The 18,418-nt window shown below is 42.1% G+C and overlaps 4 protein-coding genes across 4 annotated transcripts; 2 read left to right on the top strand and 2 right to left on the bottom strand.

The window, feature by feature from the left end:
- The first annotated feature begins 1,439 nt into the window (after positions 1–1,439).
- Positions 1,440–3,087, top strand: LOC127754157 (uncharacterized). Its single transcript, XM_052279633.1, has 4 exons — positions 1,440–1,845; positions 1,935–1,993; positions 2,385–2,502; positions 2,770–3,087. Exons 1-4 carry the CDS (start codon positions 1,646–1,648, stop codon positions 2,846–2,848), a joined length of 456 nt encoding a protein of 151 aa, XP_052135593.1. The 5' UTR covers positions 1,440–1,645; the 3' UTR covers positions 2,849–3,087.
- A 673-nt stretch (positions 3,088–3,760) lies between these two features.
- LOC127754087 (uncharacterized) lies at positions 3,761–8,475 on the top strand. Its single transcript, XM_052279549.1, has 15 exons — positions 3,761–4,050; positions 4,828–4,922; positions 5,026–5,139; positions 5,253–5,357; positions 5,458–5,529; positions 5,740–5,852; positions 5,951–6,085; positions 6,172–6,240; positions 6,352–6,439; positions 6,548–6,619; positions 6,699–6,799; positions 6,934–7,051; positions 7,133–7,192; positions 7,561–7,671; positions 7,897–8,475. Exons 1-15 carry the CDS (start codon positions 3,903–3,905, stop codon positions 8,005–8,007), a joined length of 1,512 nt encoding a protein of 503 aa, XP_052135509.1. The 5' UTR covers positions 3,761–3,902; the 3' UTR covers positions 8,008–8,475.
- A 26-nt stretch (positions 8,476–8,501) lies between these two features.
- On the bottom strand, positions 8,502–10,525 carry LOC127754088 (succinate dehydrogenase assembly factor 2, mitochondrial). The gene is made up of 4 exons (XM_052279550.1): positions 10,246–10,525; positions 10,016–10,142; positions 8,983–9,051; positions 8,502–8,894 (listed from the first exon to the last, which is right to left on the bottom strand). Exons 1-4 carry the CDS (start codon positions 10,464–10,466, stop codon positions 8,751–8,753), a joined length of 561 nt encoding a protein of 186 aa, XP_052135510.1. The 5' UTR covers positions 10,467–10,525; the 3' UTR covers positions 8,502–8,750.
- Positions 10,526–11,196: 671 nt separating this feature from the next.
- On the bottom strand, positions 11,197–17,561 carry LOC127754086 (uncharacterized). The gene is made up of 5 exons (XM_052279548.1): positions 16,122–17,561; positions 14,505–15,076; positions 14,213–14,432; positions 11,561–12,905; positions 11,197–11,478 (listed from the first exon to the last, which is right to left on the bottom strand). The coding sequence occupies exons 1-4, from the start codon at positions 17,400–17,402 to the stop codon at positions 11,586–11,588; spliced, it is 3,393 nt and encodes a 1,130-aa protein (XP_052135508.1). The 5' UTR covers positions 17,403–17,561; the 3' UTR covers positions 11,197–11,478; positions 11,561–11,585.
- Positions 17,562–18,418: the final 857 nt, after the last annotated feature.

Genomic DNA, 18,418 nt, shown 5'->3' with positions numbered 1-18,418 from the left:
CAACGCTAGAAAATCTTATAATATGAAACGGATGAAGCACTTTTTAAATGTTGAAATAGAAAATTATTTTTAAATAATTTAATAAAAAAGTAAAATAAAAAAATCCACATTTTCATATGCCCAACGGATCTAACCAATGCGGATTAATGCCCAGTTCATGTTAAAAACCAATCGGTTCAACCAGCTCACTGGCTCACAAAGTTTGCACTGGTCTTGGTTTTTGCTTGTTGAGCCACAAGTTCGGTCCGACGTGTACGTCCGATTGAACAGGTGTTGGGCTTTAAAAATGCATTATCATAGTTGGCCAAGATGACAAACCATCGAAATATATTTTGTGAAGTGGCAAAATACCATATTAGTGAAACGTAAATATGTGTAGAGTACAAGTTGTTCTAGGTTGTCCCCTTTGTTGTCAAAAACATACCTCAGCAAATCTTTGCATTTACTAAAATTTAGCAAGGTAATGGTGCAAAGATTATCCTAAATGGCATCCACTACACGTACTCTATCCATCTTAACCTCACAAAACATTGTAACACCAAAATTTAATACGGTTAATTTAGGCGTCAAATTAAACCCCCATAGACAAATGACAATTCTTTCTTCCCTCCTACTTTATCCATCCTGAAATATAGCAATAATGTGAATGAATTAAGCACAAACACATCTCGGTGCTACAAAATTTATCCAGATTTATAATACGAAGTACTAAGATATGTTTAATCCAACAAGTATTTGTTATATTTTAAAACGAAGGGATTAGCAAACGGTAGGGGTGAAAGCGGCATGAAAATTTCCCGACCGTACCGATACTGTTTTCGTAAAACTAATACTCCCTCCGTTTTTTAATAGATGACGTCGTTGACTTTTTCTCACATGTTTGACCATTCGTCTTATTTAAAAAATTTACGTAATTATAATTTATTTTGTTATGAGTTGTTTTATCACTCACAATATTTTAAGTGTGATTTATATCTTATACATTTGAAAAAAAATTGAATAAGACGAATGGTCAAACATGTGAGAAAAAGTCAACGGCGTCATCTATTAAAAAATGGAGGTAGTACAATAATAATATTTTTACTGATGGTTACCCTTTTTAAAATTTAGTTTTTTTAATTTCTATCAGCGTGGTATTGAAATTGACACTAAATAGATGAATTCATAAATATGAAAATTTTCTGACCATTTCCGATCGTTTTCAAAAAAAAATAAAATAATGATACCGTTTCAATCCATTTCCTACCGTTTTCGTCCCTGGCAAACGGTAGAGGAGAAGAGCCCTTGCAATTGGCGGCAAGTGGCGCTCCCGTCCAGTGGAAAGGGATAGCGCGCGAAGGGACGCCATGGCCGCCACGCACGCACCTTCTCCAATCCACACTCGGCCCCTCGGAGCTCCCGGCTCCACGCCACCGCCACGCCACGCCACGCGCGCGAAAAAGCGAGGGAGAAAAGAAAAGGAGAGCGAGCGCTTGGGTTGCAGGCGCGCGCGCCAATCATCTCCCGCTCCCTCTTATCCTCCCCTCTCTTCCACCGCTTCTTCTTCCTCCAGTCCCCCCACATTGCTTTCCTACCTTCTCTTCTTCTCTCCTCGGATCTCGAGCTCGCCACGCGCCTGTTTCTTGTGCTGCGGTGAGCGGTGGTGATGGCCGCCCTGCAGCTGCAGGCGCTGCGCGCGCCCGCCGCCGCCGCGGCGCCGCTCCGGTCGTCGTCGTTCTGCACGCCGCTGTCGCTGCCGGCGCCGGCGCCGCCGCGGCGCGGCGCCAGGGCGTCGACGGCGTCGGCGAGGATCACGATGCGCTTCGGCGTCGCGTCCAAGCAGGCCTACATCTGCCGCGACTGCGGGTGAGCCTGCCAGCCGCCGCCGCGTCGAACGAACGGCTCGATCTCGTCGTGCGAAATTTCGTGACGCAATTGTGCTGCTCCTTTTGCAGGTACATCTACAGCGACAGGACCCCCTTCGACAAGCTTCCCGACAAGTACTTCTGCCCCGGTAAGAACAACTCGCAATTTTTTTTTGGTAAATTCAACATGTGCAAAAATCAGCAATTTTACAAGGTTTTTCATTCAAAAGACAAGACATGATTTCTCCCCCCAAAAATCAGCTTTGTACAGCTTAAACTGAAATTACCAGCTGACATTCTGTATCAGTCTATGTTCCATAATCGGAAGAGAGAGACCACCCAGAGTTTGCAGCTGGCAGCATATTACCCTGTTTTAATTAAGGGGAATCAAACAAGAAAATTATAGGCAATTTTAATAAGCAATTTAATTGGATCATTGTGTGGCATACTGGCATGTAGTAATTCGGATTTCGGGACAATCACATTATGAGGTTTGGTGTGCATTACTGAATTTGTTCTGTGCCTGCCTTGCTGATGCAGTTTGTGGAGCACCAAAGAGAAGGTTCAAGCCGTACGAGCCTAAGGTGGCCAAGAACGCCAACGCCACCGATGCCCGCAAGGCTAGGAAGGAGCAGCTGAAAAAGGACGAAGCCGTCGGGTAATCAGAAATTTTCATAGATACAGAAGAAAGATTACAAGTTGTTAAATTAAATTTAAGCTGCTTTCAATTTTCGATTACAAGTTGTTAAATTAAATTTGAGCTGCTTTCAATTTTCCATAGGTAGACAAATTAGAACGCGCGAATTCCACAGAAACTAGTCCCATTTCACCGACATTCGTCAAATATCCTGCATTCCAAACAAGCCCTTGTTTCATGGTGAATGATTTAATTAAGTTAACAAAACCTTTTTTGATTGATTTGCAGGCAAGCGTTGCCTATCGGTATCGCCGTCGGGATACTTGCATTGGCCGGCTTGTTCTTCTACTTGAACAGTGTCTACTAGATGGAGAAACATACGAGATGATCGATCCACTGCAGTGGGGGAAAAGCATCAAAGAGTTTTAAATTTTGCCTTTTTCAAACGTGCTGTTATATGCTGCTAGGACATCCATGGCAAGTTTCTGTATTTTGGAGAAGAAACAACACTTTTTTGGGGGTGAAGATATCCATCCCCTGTATTATTGACAACAAATCGACTTCTCATTGTGCCGTGTCATCGGCAAATTAAAGCCTGTTTGATCATCCTATGATGAAAAGCACAACCTTTTGTGATACCAAAAGATGCAAACTCAAACTTGAAAGGAGGCCAAACTGCCTATTTAGTATTATCAATCCACCATATTTTTTTAAAGATTGATGGCTACATTTGCCCAAAGTGGAATGTATTGGTATAAGAAAAATGAGAAACGATTGCCAAGATCATCCTTCTCTTTTGCCCTAAGATTTTATAATAAGTAGTCATGAATACAATTAGACAGATTTTGCACAGAACGAACTGCAAATTCTGCAATGCTTTCAGTTTCACTTAATATAAAAAAAACAGCATTACGCATATCAATCTACAATGAACTCCATCGAAGCAAAGATTTAATGAACTACCGAGGCAGTCGTTTTGCATCTGTTTTAATAGTTTGAGGATCAAGATATCTAATACGGTTGAAACATACGAATCAGATTGCACGTATATTTGACAGAGTCAGCGAACCTTTTTCCGGCTGAATATGGGCCGAAATACCATGGGCCATACCGGGCTTTTACTTCGGCCCGGCCCATGGTGAGCCTTTTCCGTGGACCAAATCAATTCCGGAAGCTTTTGCCCCGTGCACACCCTCACGTGTTTACTACTTTTGGTATCTTTCCTCCTTCTCTTCCCAACTCCTAATTAATCAATCACTAATAAAGTAATTAATTAATTAACCTCTCTAATCTCTCTCGCGGCGGCATCGTCTTCTTCCCGCGGCGCGACGCCATCCCTTGCCCCGATTCCACGGCTGCGGCTGCGAGAGCAGGGTCGGATAGGTGTAGGTATATACGTTGCTCCGGGCGGCGATCGATCGATGGAGCAAGCGGCGGCGGAGTCGGAGGCGGAGAGGATGAGGAGGGAGAAGAAGGACGGGGTGGTGAAGGAGGTGATACGGCTGGAGAGGGAGTCCGTCATCCCCATCCTCAAGCCCAAGCTCATCATGAAGCTCGCCTACCTCGTCGGTACAACCCCCATGCCCGCCGCTTCCTTTTTGATTTCTTTGGGTTTTGATCGATCGATCGATCGATCGGTTGGCCGCGCATTGCCACAAGAATCCGCGGTTCTTGGAAATGGGATGGACAAGAACATGTCTGTTCTTTTTTCTTCTTTTGTTTTCAGTTAATTTCTTCAGGTGAAATTATGCGCTATTATGATTCATATTGATTTGAATTATGACAAACTAACAGGTCTTAGATGGGTTGATTTGAATGGGTTCTTTTGAACTGTCTTGCTCTTTTGGAGTAGTTAATTCAACTGTGTTGTGTAGTCAATTAATTGCTGACGAGGAAACCATGCTGCGATTCAAAAGATTCATCTTATACTTGGGAGTTCCCGTGATTACAGTTACTGGTCCTATATTACATTTGCATTATCTGTCTAACATGAAGGAGTACTTTGCAATCTGTTTCAAACCTTTGCATGTGGATTTTGATCACTTTTTATGTTTCCCAGTGATCTCAAATGCGATGATGTTCTTTATCTGGATAAAAATATGTCCTTCTAGCTCAGTTGTTGGTGAATATTGCATATTTTACTCCATTTCAGTATATTGGCAATCCATTTCTGAAATTTCTTTTGGAGTAAACAACCTGACATTTTTGAAACTCTCGACTAGTTTTACTCTTCTCCATGTGTGAATCAGAATTTCTGTTATTTGGAAGTTGGAACTGTGCACTTGAAATTTTATGATTTATCTACATTGTCATAATCCACACATTTTTTTTGGGTTTAATCTTCAGAGCAAGATAAGGATCGCGGCGAGTTCTTGAAGCTATGTAGGAGGGTGGAGTACACTATCCGTGCTTGGTATCTTCTGCAATTTGAGGACCTAATGGTATCTAGGCCACTTCCTCTTTTTTTCCCCCTCCTTTATTATTTCATATTTCTCCCTTCAGTTGATCAAGTTTCAATTGTCTGAATTTTGTGCCGTGGTTCAGCAATTATATGCCCTATTTGATCCTGTTAATGGCGTGAAGAGTTTGGAGCAGCAAAGCCTGACACCAGATGAGATTGAAACGCTTGAACTCAATTTCTTAACTTATATGTTTCAGGTTAAGCCACTATGTATACACTTCGTTATAGCTAAAATATATGTGGTCTGTGAGATTTGACAATAACTCATACTCCCTTTGTTCTAAAAAAAAATACTCATGATACTAACTAGATAATGGAAAAGAGCAACTTCAAGTTGTTATCTGATGAAGAATATGATGTAGCCCAGTCTGGTCAGTATCTTCTGAACCTACCAATCAAAGTTGATGAATCCAAGGTCTGAACCTACTTCTGTAATAATTCAATCAAGGGCCATAAACATGCATGCAAACAGATGATCTATTTCACTTGCTTAACTGTTTTTTTAACCATCCTAGGTAGACAAGAAGTTGTTGACAAGGTACTTCAAAGCACATCCACATGATAATCTACCAGCATCCGCTGATAAGGTATCATTCTTTTACTTTCAAGAGCATAAGCAACAGTTTGGACGAAAAAAGAATGAATGCAACAAAAAAAAAAGTCTTCTTTGTTCTAAATGGCTTTCTTTCTTCCTATTGATACCTCGTGATGATGGCATACATTTGATGATAAATGCATTTTTTTCAGTTCTACATAATATATTGCATAACTAATTATCACATCAACCATTCTTGCAGTACATTATATTTCGGCGGGGCATTGGAATCGACCGGACAACTGATTACTTCTTCATGGAGAAAGTGGATGTAATAATATCACGGGTGTGGAGATCATTGCTAAGAGTTACAAAGTATGATAATGTGGTTCAATAACATCATTTCTTTTTCATACTTCAAGATATGGAAGATAATCATTTACTTTAAAACGATGGTGTTGGTTTTACAACAGGATTGACAGACTTTTCTCTAAGAAAAAGCAATTGAGGACCAAAAAGGACCCAAAGAAGACTGATGAAGTTAATGAACAAGTAGAAGAACAAGAATTTTCTGTTGAGCGCATTCGCCTAGAAAAGATGGAGCTGAGGTTGTTGATTAGTGTTTACATGTAAACTTTTGGCACTAAAAGTGAACTTATATCTGATGTGCATATTTTCCTTGTGGCATTGGCAGCATAAAGAATCTACTAAGTCAAATGACAATTCAAGAACCTACATTTGAAAGGATGATTGTGGTATATAGGTATCGCTCTGTTATACATGTATTCATCTAACCATCTTTAGTAATGTAAAATTTTTAAATCTTCTGGCTTGGCACACTGAATACTTTCTTGTTTCGTTTGTAAATTAAAAGGAAATCAAACACAGAAGCCAAGCCGGATCGAGGAATATTTGTAAAGCATTTCAAGAACATTCCAATGGCTGATATGGAATTAGTTCTGGTAATATAGAAGTGTGCTTCATATGTGATGTTTTTTTTTTATCATTTTTCTCTCTGGTTCCTTCTGTTCTTCTTGTGTGTACCTGATATTAGTATTTCTATGATGTAGCCAGAGAAGAAGAACCCTAGTTTGACTCCAATGGATTGGGTGAAATTTCTTATTTCTGCTGTGTTAGGTTTGGTATGTGCCTACTGCTCTAAATGTCCAACCATGATGGTAAGTTAATCTTTGAGCATCTAAATAGCCATTTTCTTTTCAGGTTACTCTAATAGGTTCTCTTGAGATGCCAAAGGCTGATGTATGGGTTGTCATAGCAATCTTGTCTGGTTTAATTGGATACTGTGCTAAGATCTACTTTACGTAAGTGGTTAAACTTATCATAGTACAATTGTTTTTTAAACATCTGATTCAATTCGGTATATATCAGTTGTATACCGACATGGTCTATTACACGATATTATGCTTACCGAGAATTTTTATCTCTTGTCAAACAGATTTCAGGCCAATATGGTGTCTTACCAAAATTTGATTACAAAATCGATGTATGATAAGCAGCTTGACAGTGGGAAAGGAACCCTTCTGCATTTGTGTGATGATGTGATCCAGCAAGAAGTATGGAACCATTGCGGATTTCTCTTTGATATGTATAACTTGTCTTTGTATATGCCACTGACATATAAAATGGGTTTGCAGGTTAAAGAGGTCATTGTTTCTTATTATATTTTGATGGAGCAAGGAAAGGCAACTGTACAAGTGAGTAATCATACCTCTCCCTGAAGGCCCGAACTGACGTTTATGCAATATATTTCAGCTGCCCGTAACTAATTTTCCTTCCCTAGTTGCTTCCCATTTGAATTAATGCTTTTCAAAAATTAAAAAAAAAATGTTTCCACACATATTCTTCATTCATTATTCGCTTTTGCAGTTTTTATTGTGCCCACACAACCATAATTTTTCTGTACACTAGTTACACGTCTTCCTCTGTTTTCTGACATTAGTTTCTGTGGCATCAAGTTCATCATATAAATGGAGAGTATGGAGGATGTAATCATATTCATTTTTATGCCCTTAAGACTTATTCGCATATATATGGACTCTCTGAAGTTTATTGCCCATTACAGGATCTCGATTTACGCTGCGAACAGCTCATCAAGGAAGAATTTGGTGTGGAGTGCAATTTTGACGTTGTTGATGCTGTCAAGAAGCTAGAAAAGCTTGGCATTGTATCTCGGGTAAGATTACGAACGAGATTCATTCAAGTAACTCCAAGTAAAAATATTTGATTCTCGTCCTAGCAGACGCACATGTAATTGCAGCGCAGAAAGTTACAAAAGTACCTCAAATTTCATTGAACAATCCTTATATTTCAAGATCTAGCTCTAACTTGTTTTTATCAAAAGTTACCAATCCATTTCGAGGTTTTTTTTTTAATTCTGACAGAAAATTTGTCTGCTCAGGATTCAATCGGGAGAATTGTATGTGTTCCATTGAAGCGTGCAAATGACATTATAGGGCAAACTACTGAAGAAATGGTGATGCGAGCTCAACAAGCTTCAACCGGTTCATAGATTCTGCATAATGTTGAAGTGATCTTCGTTTCTTTATATGAAGATGAAATTAATTGTGATATTCTCAAACGATAGTTTTTTTTTTCTCTGTGCAGTTCTGTGATGTACGATAATGTCAAAAATAATTCCATCTTATTATTTCGTTCTTTCATTTATTCTGTAAATAAGAGCGATATATTTCATTTTTCAGTGTCGCAAAGACGGTGTATACACCACAAAATGAACATTGCAATTTCAGTATAACAATTATTCGTGCCTTGGCAATGTTTTCTTTTTCTTTCAAATCTTGCAAAGATATATACACCAGTTCTATGATTCGTAGTGAAATGAGGGGCCCCGTGATGATCAGATGTCTCTCATCATTTAAGTTACAATTAGTATTGACCTTCTATTAATTGGGTAGGCCCTCCTCTTAAGGTGTTGGTTGCAATATATAGGTCTGTGCATTGCAATTTAGAGTATTATTTTCCATCATTATTTCATAAACGAGAAAATGCTAAACACAAGAGCTTTTGATTTACATGTTAAGTTGTTACCACCACACCGCTTTGTCTTCAACCAGAAAGTGTTTGAAACTTGTACAGAGCATTATTTGTCAATCCAAATCCATGGTGACACTCCAAATTTCCAAATCATTGGATACCATGATTTAATTTATTCTACACAAGCACCAAACTATAGGGGCAACAAAACAGGTTTATACTTGGGCATAAAACCGCTACCATTCTCTGAAGCATATCTCATCACTGATTTCCATACTTTGGTCCTTCAATGCCTCGCTTGTCATCCCACCCTCTCACCCATGGCTGACCAGGTGCTGATCTGGTCTCAGGAGAAGAGTGCTTGCTCAGGTTGTCCGTGACCTTCGATTTAACAGCGATAAATACCTGTTTGGACAAAACCCGTTGAGTACAGAAGCAACCAGAGATTCAGAAGGATAGAAGAAAGATAGAAGAGTTCTGTGATATGACATACAGGATTAGAGTTCACTGCCTCGGGTGGTTGTTCCTGACTAGTAAGCCACTTCCACAAATCTGGGTTTTCCTGAAAAGCCATAAATTAGAGCTTAGAGCCAATCTACAAGTTCAACACAAGAATAAATGGATACTTTGATGCACTGGCTGTCCAATGGATCATGGCACTTGCCTTCCAAGAAGTTATGAGCAGTATGAAGCATGTTATATAAAACGTTGTTAAGCATGAGAGATGATGCATAGACATTCTAAACATTCTAAAATGTGATTGGTATTCTTGTTTGTTTAAGAAGACATTTCTGGTCAACCCAAAAAAAAACAATTTGAAGGCTCTGAGGCAGATAAATGGTTCAAAGGAAAACCAGACTCATAGGTTACCAAATTTGTCTGGTCAAATGACTTACAGTTATACCACTTTATGCTATGAATTTTTCAGTCACAAAAGCCACTGCCTGGATTTATACTCTCTTTATCCATGAATGTACAGTCTGGATGTTTATCTTGGATCTAGGATCCACAATTGCTGAATTGCCCAATCAAATTCCCATGTATTCATTGCAACTACTCAGAGGATACTCAGAGGATGGCTAGAATGCAAACTTCTGATGGGCTGAAACTATTTCCTGACTTTGTTGAACAAGAAAACTAACCCACGTGGATAGTCAGAACTCTTCAGCATCAACAATCAGAACCAATAATTTCTAGTTCCCAAAAAACCTCATGGCCCTTCTGAATCTACCGAGCAGTACTCATCAAGATGCTTTACATTCTCTTAAAGGTGTTCAACCATAGCTCTTTACAAAAGCACACAACTACGAATCAGCCTTAGAGAATGGAGGCTAAACCCCCAAACAAATACTTATAAATTAGTTACGGGCAAAATATAACTGAGACCAAATACAATGGGTTCATTGGGAACAGTTTCAACTAGCTGATTTATCTACTGTTACAGCAAGGCAACAGGTTTACTCGGATGAATAGTTGTACATGACGAAATAAGAGGGGAGACAGGCAAAGAGCCAAAGATATCTTACGAGGTCGAGGACTTGGAGCAGGGCGCGGATGTTGGCCTCGTCCATGGAGTGGATGTGCTGCTCGACCCAGGTCCCGAGCACCAGGTCCAGCTCCAAGAACCCCCGCTGCTTGCTCCTGTACACCAGCCTGCGCCAGCACCCACCCCCAACACAACGTCAACAACCGCCGCCGGCGACGAGGTATCGCGGGGAAAGGAAAAGGATAGAGAGAAGCGGGATGGGCGGCGCACCTGTTGATGAGGCGGCGGCGGCTCTCGTCGGAGGAGAGGTCGATGGTGGTGGTGGAGGCGCTGTTCTGCTGGGTGGTGGTGGTGAAGCCGGAGAGGAAGCGGTGGGCGGGGGAGGAAGTGGCGGCGGGGAGGAGGAGCGCGCCGGCGCGGGGAGGGGAGGGGAGCGCGCGGCGGAGGTGGAGGTGGAGGTGGAGCGCGCGGCGGAGGAGCGCGGCCGCCATGGGACGCGAGGTGGGAGGAGAGGGGATCGCGGAGGTGGTGGGAGACGTGTGGCTGACTGGTGGGCCCCATCGCCTCCTCGTTAAATTCGGGCTTGGCTGGTGGGACCCACCAAGAGCGGTGCGGCTCGGTGGCAACCGTGGCAGCGTCTGGGCCATGTGCAGCGCGTCCGGTCATTCGTCGGTCGCTTTGTGACCAAGGAAGCGGGTTTTCATATTACGTTTTCAACGGAACAAAAATACCACAGGAGAAACACCCTTCTTATTTCAAAAAAGAAAAACTTTTAATTGTGATGACTGACAACAGGTCCAATTTTCGAGATAAGTAAATGCATTGAAGCGGAAAATTGCATAGACAATGTTCTGATGAAACATCAAACATGGTAGTTTAGAATATCCCGTGTCTATCACTGCGACCTGAAGAAACTCGTGCACTTCCGAATACGAAGCAAATCTTCATGTAGTACCAAAGAACAGCCTCACAAGTCAGAAAGCAGATCCTAAAACTATCTCATGAAATCAAAAGATTTTTTGGGAAAAAACTGACTGATTACTGACAAACAGAAGATCAGTCACTCCAACTCTCCAAGACTTCAGCATATACCCTATCATATATAATGTACATTGAAAAGGTATTAATATAGGAAGCAAACAGAACCAGACAGCTCCGTGGAGAACATGGCCATTCAGAATTAGTCACTTGGACAACAAAAGAATCTATGCAGACTCAGCATATGTCAGTTCTGGTGAGGCTTATATAAGAAAGTATCTGACACAAAATGCTGTATGGTCACAGGTTCTGAGGACCCAAGGTGATGTGCTGTACGAGCTGAGTTCAGTAACATTTATACTACAACACCTTAGGTTACCAGTATAAAGATCATCTAAGGACAAAACTGGTGACTACTGACCATTGTTTCTCTACTTCAAGGCGCAATTTTGTTCACAGTTCACCAGACAAATGTGACTTCAAGCAAGAGCCTTTGAAAGCAATCGCCGTCGTATGGTTGAAAGCCTGCAAGCAAGCACCGAAATATTAGCATCAGAAGCTGGAGACTCTTATTCACAACCATTGACGCAGGGCATACAAGATTTACCTCAAAAGAAGTTGCATGTCCTAGTTTAAATGTATTTCATCCCAGCAAGTCTTATCCGCCTTGATATAACATACTGTGATAGAGAATAAATAGCACCTAACAGTCCTAGTACCCGCACAGTAAGTATGTCTGTCATTATAATTGACGGCAAGTTGAGGGGCAGCGTCAGAAGTAGCTTCGCATCTGTCTGCCTGACATAATCCCACATGAAGCGATTGAAGAGTATGTGATTAGGTAATGTCATCATGAGAAGGGCAACATTTTTCACAGCAAAGAACCAGCCTGGGCCCCCAATATCAAGTGCCCACCCGCCACTGCCAGGCCAAGTCTCCTCCCATAAACGATACAATGCTGTCAATACTAAATAAACAGAAATGGAGATTGTTACAGGGAAGTAACGTTGCCTGTCACCAAATCCTGCAATGATATCTGAATCCTGGTTCAAGAGCAGAAGGATAGGTGCCAGGAAGAAAATAGCACGATTTGAGCCACCGGTAAGAGTAACGTTGAGAATAAGGCAGATGATGAAGCACAGCACAGTTGAAAAGTTGCCAATTGCAGGCATCCAAGCTGCCTCTGCTGCCAATCTCTTGATAGTGAAAGTTGGCGCAGCATGAGCTCTTCGCTGCTGAAGTAGCCTTGCCTTTGGTGGAAAGGCAGAACTCCGACCAGGTGGACCATGTGTTACACCTTTGTCTGCAGCTTTCTCACGCAATAGCAAAGCCAGTTCAAACTTAATTTCTAATGCAATAATCATGAAAATGGCAGCATATAGACCCAAAAGTGACATTCTGGCCCCTTCTATAGCCAACATGTTGGTGAAGTTCTCTGCTTCCTCATCATCCACAAAATTTTTAGCTCTTAGATGCCCTTCAAGAAGATATGTGATTGGAAATAGAACTACCAAGAAAGAGAACACCCATGGCAAAACTCTTGTGCTGGATTCAGATGGCAGATGAGTGAATACTATAAAGACAGCAGCCAAGACAATTGTTGCAACAAGAAGAGGATACAGAACAACTGCCTGGAAGAAGTACTGAACAGATATGTAGATGCCAAGGGTAATTCCAACCCCCAATGCATACAAAGCCCTCAACTCAACAACATACTTCACAGGGATAATGGATGTAACTGCTGCTAATGTCAGTACCACTGTTGCAATCAGCAGCCATGATGGCCATGTGGGCTTGGATGCTATAAAACCATATATTGAAGTGTCATCATCAGATAGATGTGCAGCTTTGATAAACTCTGACCGGTATACCCATGAAAGTTTAATAGGTGGTTGCATGATAACAAAAAGAAGCCCTGTAGCCACAACAAGCACTAGGAATCTCTTGGCTGACTGCAAACAAATCGTAACATAGAATCAATTGTAGCAGCTCCAAAATACCTTGTAACGTTCACATTACCAAAAGTTTGACACTTCAACATGAGAAAGGAAAAGAACAAGTAACAAATATAGGGGCAGCAAAATGTTGAATTTAAATATTTCAAAATGAAGGTGCTTCCTGCTAAACAGATACTGTAAACACTGAATAATATGATTTCTAATATGAATAATACCGACTACACATATGAGAAAAGCAAAACTAACACATGAGGATCCAAGCATCATCATAACTTCGGGTATAAACCTGTACTCCCTCCGTCCCAAAAAAACCCAACCTAGTACGAGATAGAACATAATGAATCTGGACAGGAGCGTGTCTACATCGTTGTACTAGATTATGCCCCATCCCATACTAGGTTGGTTTTTTTTTCTTTCTTTTTTTTTTTTTGGGGGGGGGGGGGATCAGAGGGAGTAAGTTCATCTATACTCCTTTCAAAGTTCATCCATACATCTATCCTCTCCAGCTTTTATAATTGCGCCCTGATACTCTTTTTTCTATTACAGAATAGTTATAAATAAATGGGTTGCCACATATATATGATCAAGGTGAGCACAGCCTATAGCAAACAAGCGAGTAACATGCCTGAAGCAAAAAAAGAATACATTTATTTTAGGCAATACTATGGCATATTTTCTTTTATCCATAGAGAAGCATAGGCATTTAGCTAGTGATCAGTATTCAGTAAGTAAAAGTGCTTCAAACAGTGCAGTCCGTGCAAGCAAAGCCTTAGACCAATCTAAAATAACTTTTAACATTATGGGCATGATAATAAAACTTACGAGTAGGATCACTTCAAAAACTCTTTAAAAAGATAACCTAAAATGAAATCCAACATATGGAACTTAATAAAACTTTACCAAAATCAAGGTAACGTCCAACCAAAAAAGGTTAGCTTGAATCCTACCAGTGTGTAGCATGTATTGGACATATCATCATCTAATGTTTGCATCTAATGTTCTTTAGCAAGTAGTGTCCCCAAAGCAATGTCAACCAACATGATACCCTCAAGAAGGTAAATAAGCTGGAGCTGACAATTGATGTCATCATTTAAAATTCCACAGAACCTCAACCTCAAAGTGTTTTAAGTCAGTGGTCCATCTATAACCACTGGGAAGCAAACCCTCACTAGGGAATTTGTTGAGAAGGCAAACTTGAAGAATTTTAGTGCAAAAGTACAGAGCAGATCACGAACAGATAATAACAAATATGATTATGAGAAGATCGATATTTTTACAACAGAGGGGTAAGCATCAAATACCTGAGCATGAGGGAAGTGGAGAGCGACTATTGGTATGCAAGCAAGACCTGTCAACAGAATATAGGAACCCAAAAGTAGGCCATCTGAAGGAGGCCTTCCATTCCACCACTGTAAAGCTTCGAAGATTGTTTCCCGGCAGAGCCATGCAGAAAAGGCTACTACAGATGCATGGAAATAAGCTTGCCAGACTTTCATCCTTGAAGCCCCTTTGGACTTGTCTCTGGAAGGTACAGGGAAGAATGTTATATAAAGAAGTCAAAACACTCAATTAGAACATGATGCTGTGGTATACCTGTAAAGAAGCAAGGGGGGAGTGACAGCGAGTAGCAAAACCGCTGAAACCCATAGCACCGATCTTGATGTGATAAATAACATTGATAATTTTGAAGAATAAAGACAAGTCAAGATCCAAGCAGCTTTTGGCCCAACTCTCTGATCAACAGATAATCTCCTTACCAGAGCCAATCCGAGAAAGGTTGTAAACAAAACCATATAGCTAGGATACATGACATCATCTTCAAATCCAAAGTAGTACATCGTAGCATAGTTGAACAATCGGTTCTCGATGTAGCATATCAATAATGCATGACCAGTAAGACCAAGTTCTACAAGAAACCGCAGTTTCGTTGGGAGAAGCGCCAAACCAGGAACAGTCATTGCCATGATTACGGCTGCAACAACATACTTGGTGAATGACTTCAATGGCATGCCAGCAATCCATATATTCAGATCCCAATAATTATGGACTACAAACCAAAGGACCATCATGCTTGCTATTGCTACAAAGGTGAAGTATGATGATAAGCTTTTCTTAGTAAAGAACCTTGCCGCATAATAGCCAGAAATCATTGGAAGTGGAAGGAACTGCAAGAAGATTAATTCACAGAAATAAGTATAGAGTGATCAAAAATAAAAATGCTACGTAATAACTTTTTATGCTGATGCTGCATATTCGAGGGTATGGTAGGACAACCACAATAGAAGAAAATCTATGGGCAGACTACTGCCTCAAGACCACAGTCGGTCAAAGGAAAGTGAGACAGCTATTCTACAACAATCAGAATTCTCATGATGCCCATGCACTCTAGAACATGTTTCATTATGAATATTTAAGCACCTGAAGTCTAGCAAGAACATCATTTTTATGATGTTAAATAAGACTACGCTCATGTGTGTGTATGCAAGTTTCCTTTTCAAGCATGGGCAACTATGAACATGCAAAGCTTGCTAGAATTACCCTGAAATAGAAATACTGACTAAATCTTAACAAATAGCTAAGGACTCAAGAGAATCATCACAAATTCACAATCATGGTATACTTAGGAGCAAAGTTACCCAAGGTTTGTAGGCAGTAGTGGTGAGGAGTGTCACAATAGGAATATATGGATTCGGGTACAGCATTTCTGTATAAAAACTAAAATCACACCAGCTTGAGTAGACAAATTCAGGGAGAACAATATCAACTCAGAAAGGAGTATATAGTTGGAGAGCATGCACAGCCAGCTATTGCCATGTACTAGAGAATCAATATGAGATCACAACACCACAATTAATGTTAATTGAGACATTGGTAACACTGTTTCCACAGTTAACAATGATTGAGATACAGCTACAATAACTTCCCATAGTAGCTTTTAAAAGATTGTTGTTATGCAATGAGTTCTCAAATTCTAATCAATTTAACAGATAGAACACCAGAACCAACGACTTCTGAGAACTTAGATCATCCATACCAAAGACCAAGCAAATACATGAATAGAATAAAGTCAACTGTAAATTATCCAAGTGTCACCTTGAAACACATTGGTCAGTGACTAAGATTAACATACAGCTACAAGCATAAGAAAAAACAAAATTCGATGATAAATTTGCAAGTACTACAAGAGGATACCATAAGACTTCAACGTACCATAACAGGGAATCCGATGACTATAGCACCTGCTCCACTGACAAGCACTGCCAACCCGGTAAAGGCTACCGAGCTAACAGCATCTCCAACCTTGCCCGCAGCATGTGCTGCCATACCCAAAGCACCGCCAAGCATCGTGACCGTTACAAGCAGGTAGTTCAGAGGTGGTGGAGCATGAATATACCTTCCAAACGAGTGAAATACAACTCGAACCTCAAGGCAAAGCACCACTACAACCAGCGCAACCAAGCCATTCGCCATCCTTATCTGATCCATTGTGCGCACATCTCTGGTAATCCACCACAAGGCACCTCGTGTAGAGGCATAGAGTTGGAACAAGAACGGTATAAAGAACAGCAGCAGCAGATCACACACATTGGCCCATGACGCGAAGAGCGTAGCATGGTGCGATGCAGCATGGAACAACACTGGCACGAACAACAGGTACAAAGCATGCACGCAGCTCTCCAAGGGGCCAAGAATGCCATCGGTATCCTGCCACGGAGCATCCTGCTTTCGGTTCTTGAAGCTGGACGGCCGTGGTATGGAGAACAACCAGTAGAACACCATGGAGAATGTGGCAAGGTAGTAGGAGGCGTTGGCCATGCCGACCGCGGACACAACAGCCCACGTGAAGATCGCAGGCGCCGCGATGGGCACGCACGCGAAGAGGAGCCGCTCGAGCGCGGCGACGATGGTCGGGTTCTCCAGCTGGATCCAGCGGAACTGGAGCGACGCCCAGACGCCGATGAGGAAGGACGTCTCGGCGCAGAGGAGGAGCGCGAGCACGGTGAGCGGCACCGAGGCGGACGCGGCCGACGAGAGCGAGGCCGAGAAGAAGAACGCCACGTCGGCGGCGATGAGCGCGGCCCAGACGGTGAAGAAGGCCCCCTGCCGCTGTCGGAGCGCGTCGAGGAGGTACGCGGCGGCGAGGCCGACGGCGAGGACGGCGAACACCGGGAGCCCGCCGAGGTCGAGCAGGAACGCCGCGGCGGGGGCCAGCGCGGCCGCCACCCGCGCGTTGTGCGCGAACGCCGGCTGCGACGCGGAGGACAACGCCCCCGCGGCGCGCGGGCCCCCGGCTGCTCCACCGCCGCCACCGGACCTGGAGGAAGAAGCGGAAGGGAAGGGGAGGAGCGGCTGCGGCGAGGAGGTGGAGTTGCGGCGGTCGTGGTGCGGTGCGGGGGACCGGGAGGGGGAGCTGGTGGAGAAGGTCGGGGAGGAGAGCGACGGGGAGATGAGGAGGCGGCCGTGGCGAGGGCCGGATCCGGAGGGATCCATGGCGTCGTTGGGGGTGTGCGCGGGATCTAGGGTTTTGCGAGGTGGGCTAGGGTTTGGGAGGAGGCATCGGCCGGAGAGGAGGAAGACGACGGCGACGCGGAGGAGGCGGAGCGGAGCGCGACGGGGAGATCTGGAGCGGAATCGAGTGGGGCGACGCGAAGCGACGAAGTGGAAAATGGGAAACCAGCAGCACACGCTCACTGACATGTGGGCCAGTGGTCAATGGTCATCGGGGCCCACCTGTCGGTCTCAGAGAGAAATGGGGCTTGGCCTTAAGTAGATAAGCGTTGGTTGGTAATCTTGTTTATTTCTAACTCATTTTACATTGCTACCTATTTAAGGGATTATACCAATTTTTCTAGTAACAAAAAGATATAAATGAGATTATGTTTGTTATATTTTTTTGACATATTTAACAGAAATAAAGAAAAAAAAAGGTAGGCTGAGAGATTGAATGGATAACTAAGGTGATGTCCTCGAGATCTTAATATTTCATATATTTGTCTACAAATAAAAAAATCAAATATCTTATATTTTTGGATGGATAAAAAGATAAAACTATTTTATATTTATGGACGAAAGGAGTAGTTAAGATGTGAAGAATATGTGCATAAATTTAGATTGGTCTGTTTTACAAGGTAACTTGGAGTTAGCTTTTAATCAACGACGGATCGGACCTATATTATTCTTACACAAATGTCGTGTGTAAGAATAAACTCCGAGATAGGCTTTCACAAGGTTAAATGTAAAGATAAAACTTTTATGGGCTAAATCATTCGACTTAACTATGGCAATCGGTGGAGCAATTAGGATGGAATAATTATGTGGCCATGTCCGTAATTAATCTAAAAGTTTAAATCATGAACAAGTCATACTTTGTTTGTAGAGTTAGAGACTGTGAAAAGTACTTCACGAGTATCTCCTTGGTGGAAAAGAATATCTACTAGTTCATCGACTCTACAACTACTCTTAAAATGTAGGGTGAGAATCTAAAGTATTTGAGAAGTTGGTGTGGA

The sequence above is a fragment of the Oryza glaberrima genome, chromosome 11 (assembly GCF_000147395.1).
Source record: "Oryza glaberrima chromosome 11, OglaRS2, whole genome shotgun sequence".
NCBI classification, from domain to species: domain Eukaryota; kingdom Viridiplantae; phylum Streptophyta; class Magnoliopsida; order Poales; family Poaceae; genus Oryza; species Oryza glaberrima.
This window is presented reverse-complemented; position numbering and strand designations above follow the sequence as displayed.

Coding starts and splice junctions, on each gene's coding strand:
- LOC127754086 (XM_052279548.1), bottom strand. CDS start 17,402: ATGGATCCCTCCGGATCCGGCCCTCGCCACGGCCGCCTCCTCATCTCC. Junction 15,077..16,121: donor TCATCGGATTCCCTGTTATG/GTACGTTGAAGT, acceptor ATCTTCTTGCAG/TTCCTTCCACTTCCAATGAT. Junction 14,433..14,504: donor CCCCCCTTGCTTCTTTACAG/GTATACCACAGC, acceptor TGTACCTTCCAG/AGACAAGTCCAAAGGGGCTT.
- LOC127754157 (XM_052279633.1), top strand. CDS start 1,646: ATGGCCGCCCTGCAGCTGCAGGCGCTGCGCGCGCCCGCCGCCGCCGCG. Junction 1,846..1,934: donor TACATCTGCCGCGACTGCGG/GTGAGCCTGCCA, acceptor CTCCTTTTGCAG/GTACATCTACAGCGACAGGA. Junction 2,503..2,769: donor AAAAAGGACGAAGCCGTCGG/GTAATCAGAAAT, acceptor ATTGATTTGCAG/GCAAGCGTTGCCTATCGGTA.
- LOC127754087 (XM_052279549.1), top strand. CDS start 3,903: ATGGAGCAAGCGGCGGCGGAGTCGGAGGCGGAGAGGATGAGGAGGGAG. Junction 4,051..4,827: donor GAAGCTCGCCTACCTCGTCG/GTACAACCCCCA, acceptor TTTAATCTTCAG/AGCAAGATAAGGATCGCGGC. Junction 6,241..6,351: donor AGGATGATTGTGGTATATAG/GTATCGCTCTGT, acceptor GTAAATTAAAAG/GAAATCAAACACAGAAGCCA.
- LOC127754088 (XM_052279550.1), bottom strand. CDS start 10,466: ATGGCGGCCGCGCTCCTCCGCCGCGCGCTCCACCTCCACCTCCACCTC. Junction 10,143..10,245: donor CGCCGCCGCCTCATCAACAG/GTGCGCCGCCCA, acceptor GTGCTGGCGCAG/GCTGGTGTACAGGAGCAAGC. Junction 9,052..10,015: donor TGCTCCAAGTCCTCGACCTC/GTAAGATATCTT, acceptor ATGGCTTTTCAG/GAAAACCCAGATTTGTGGAA.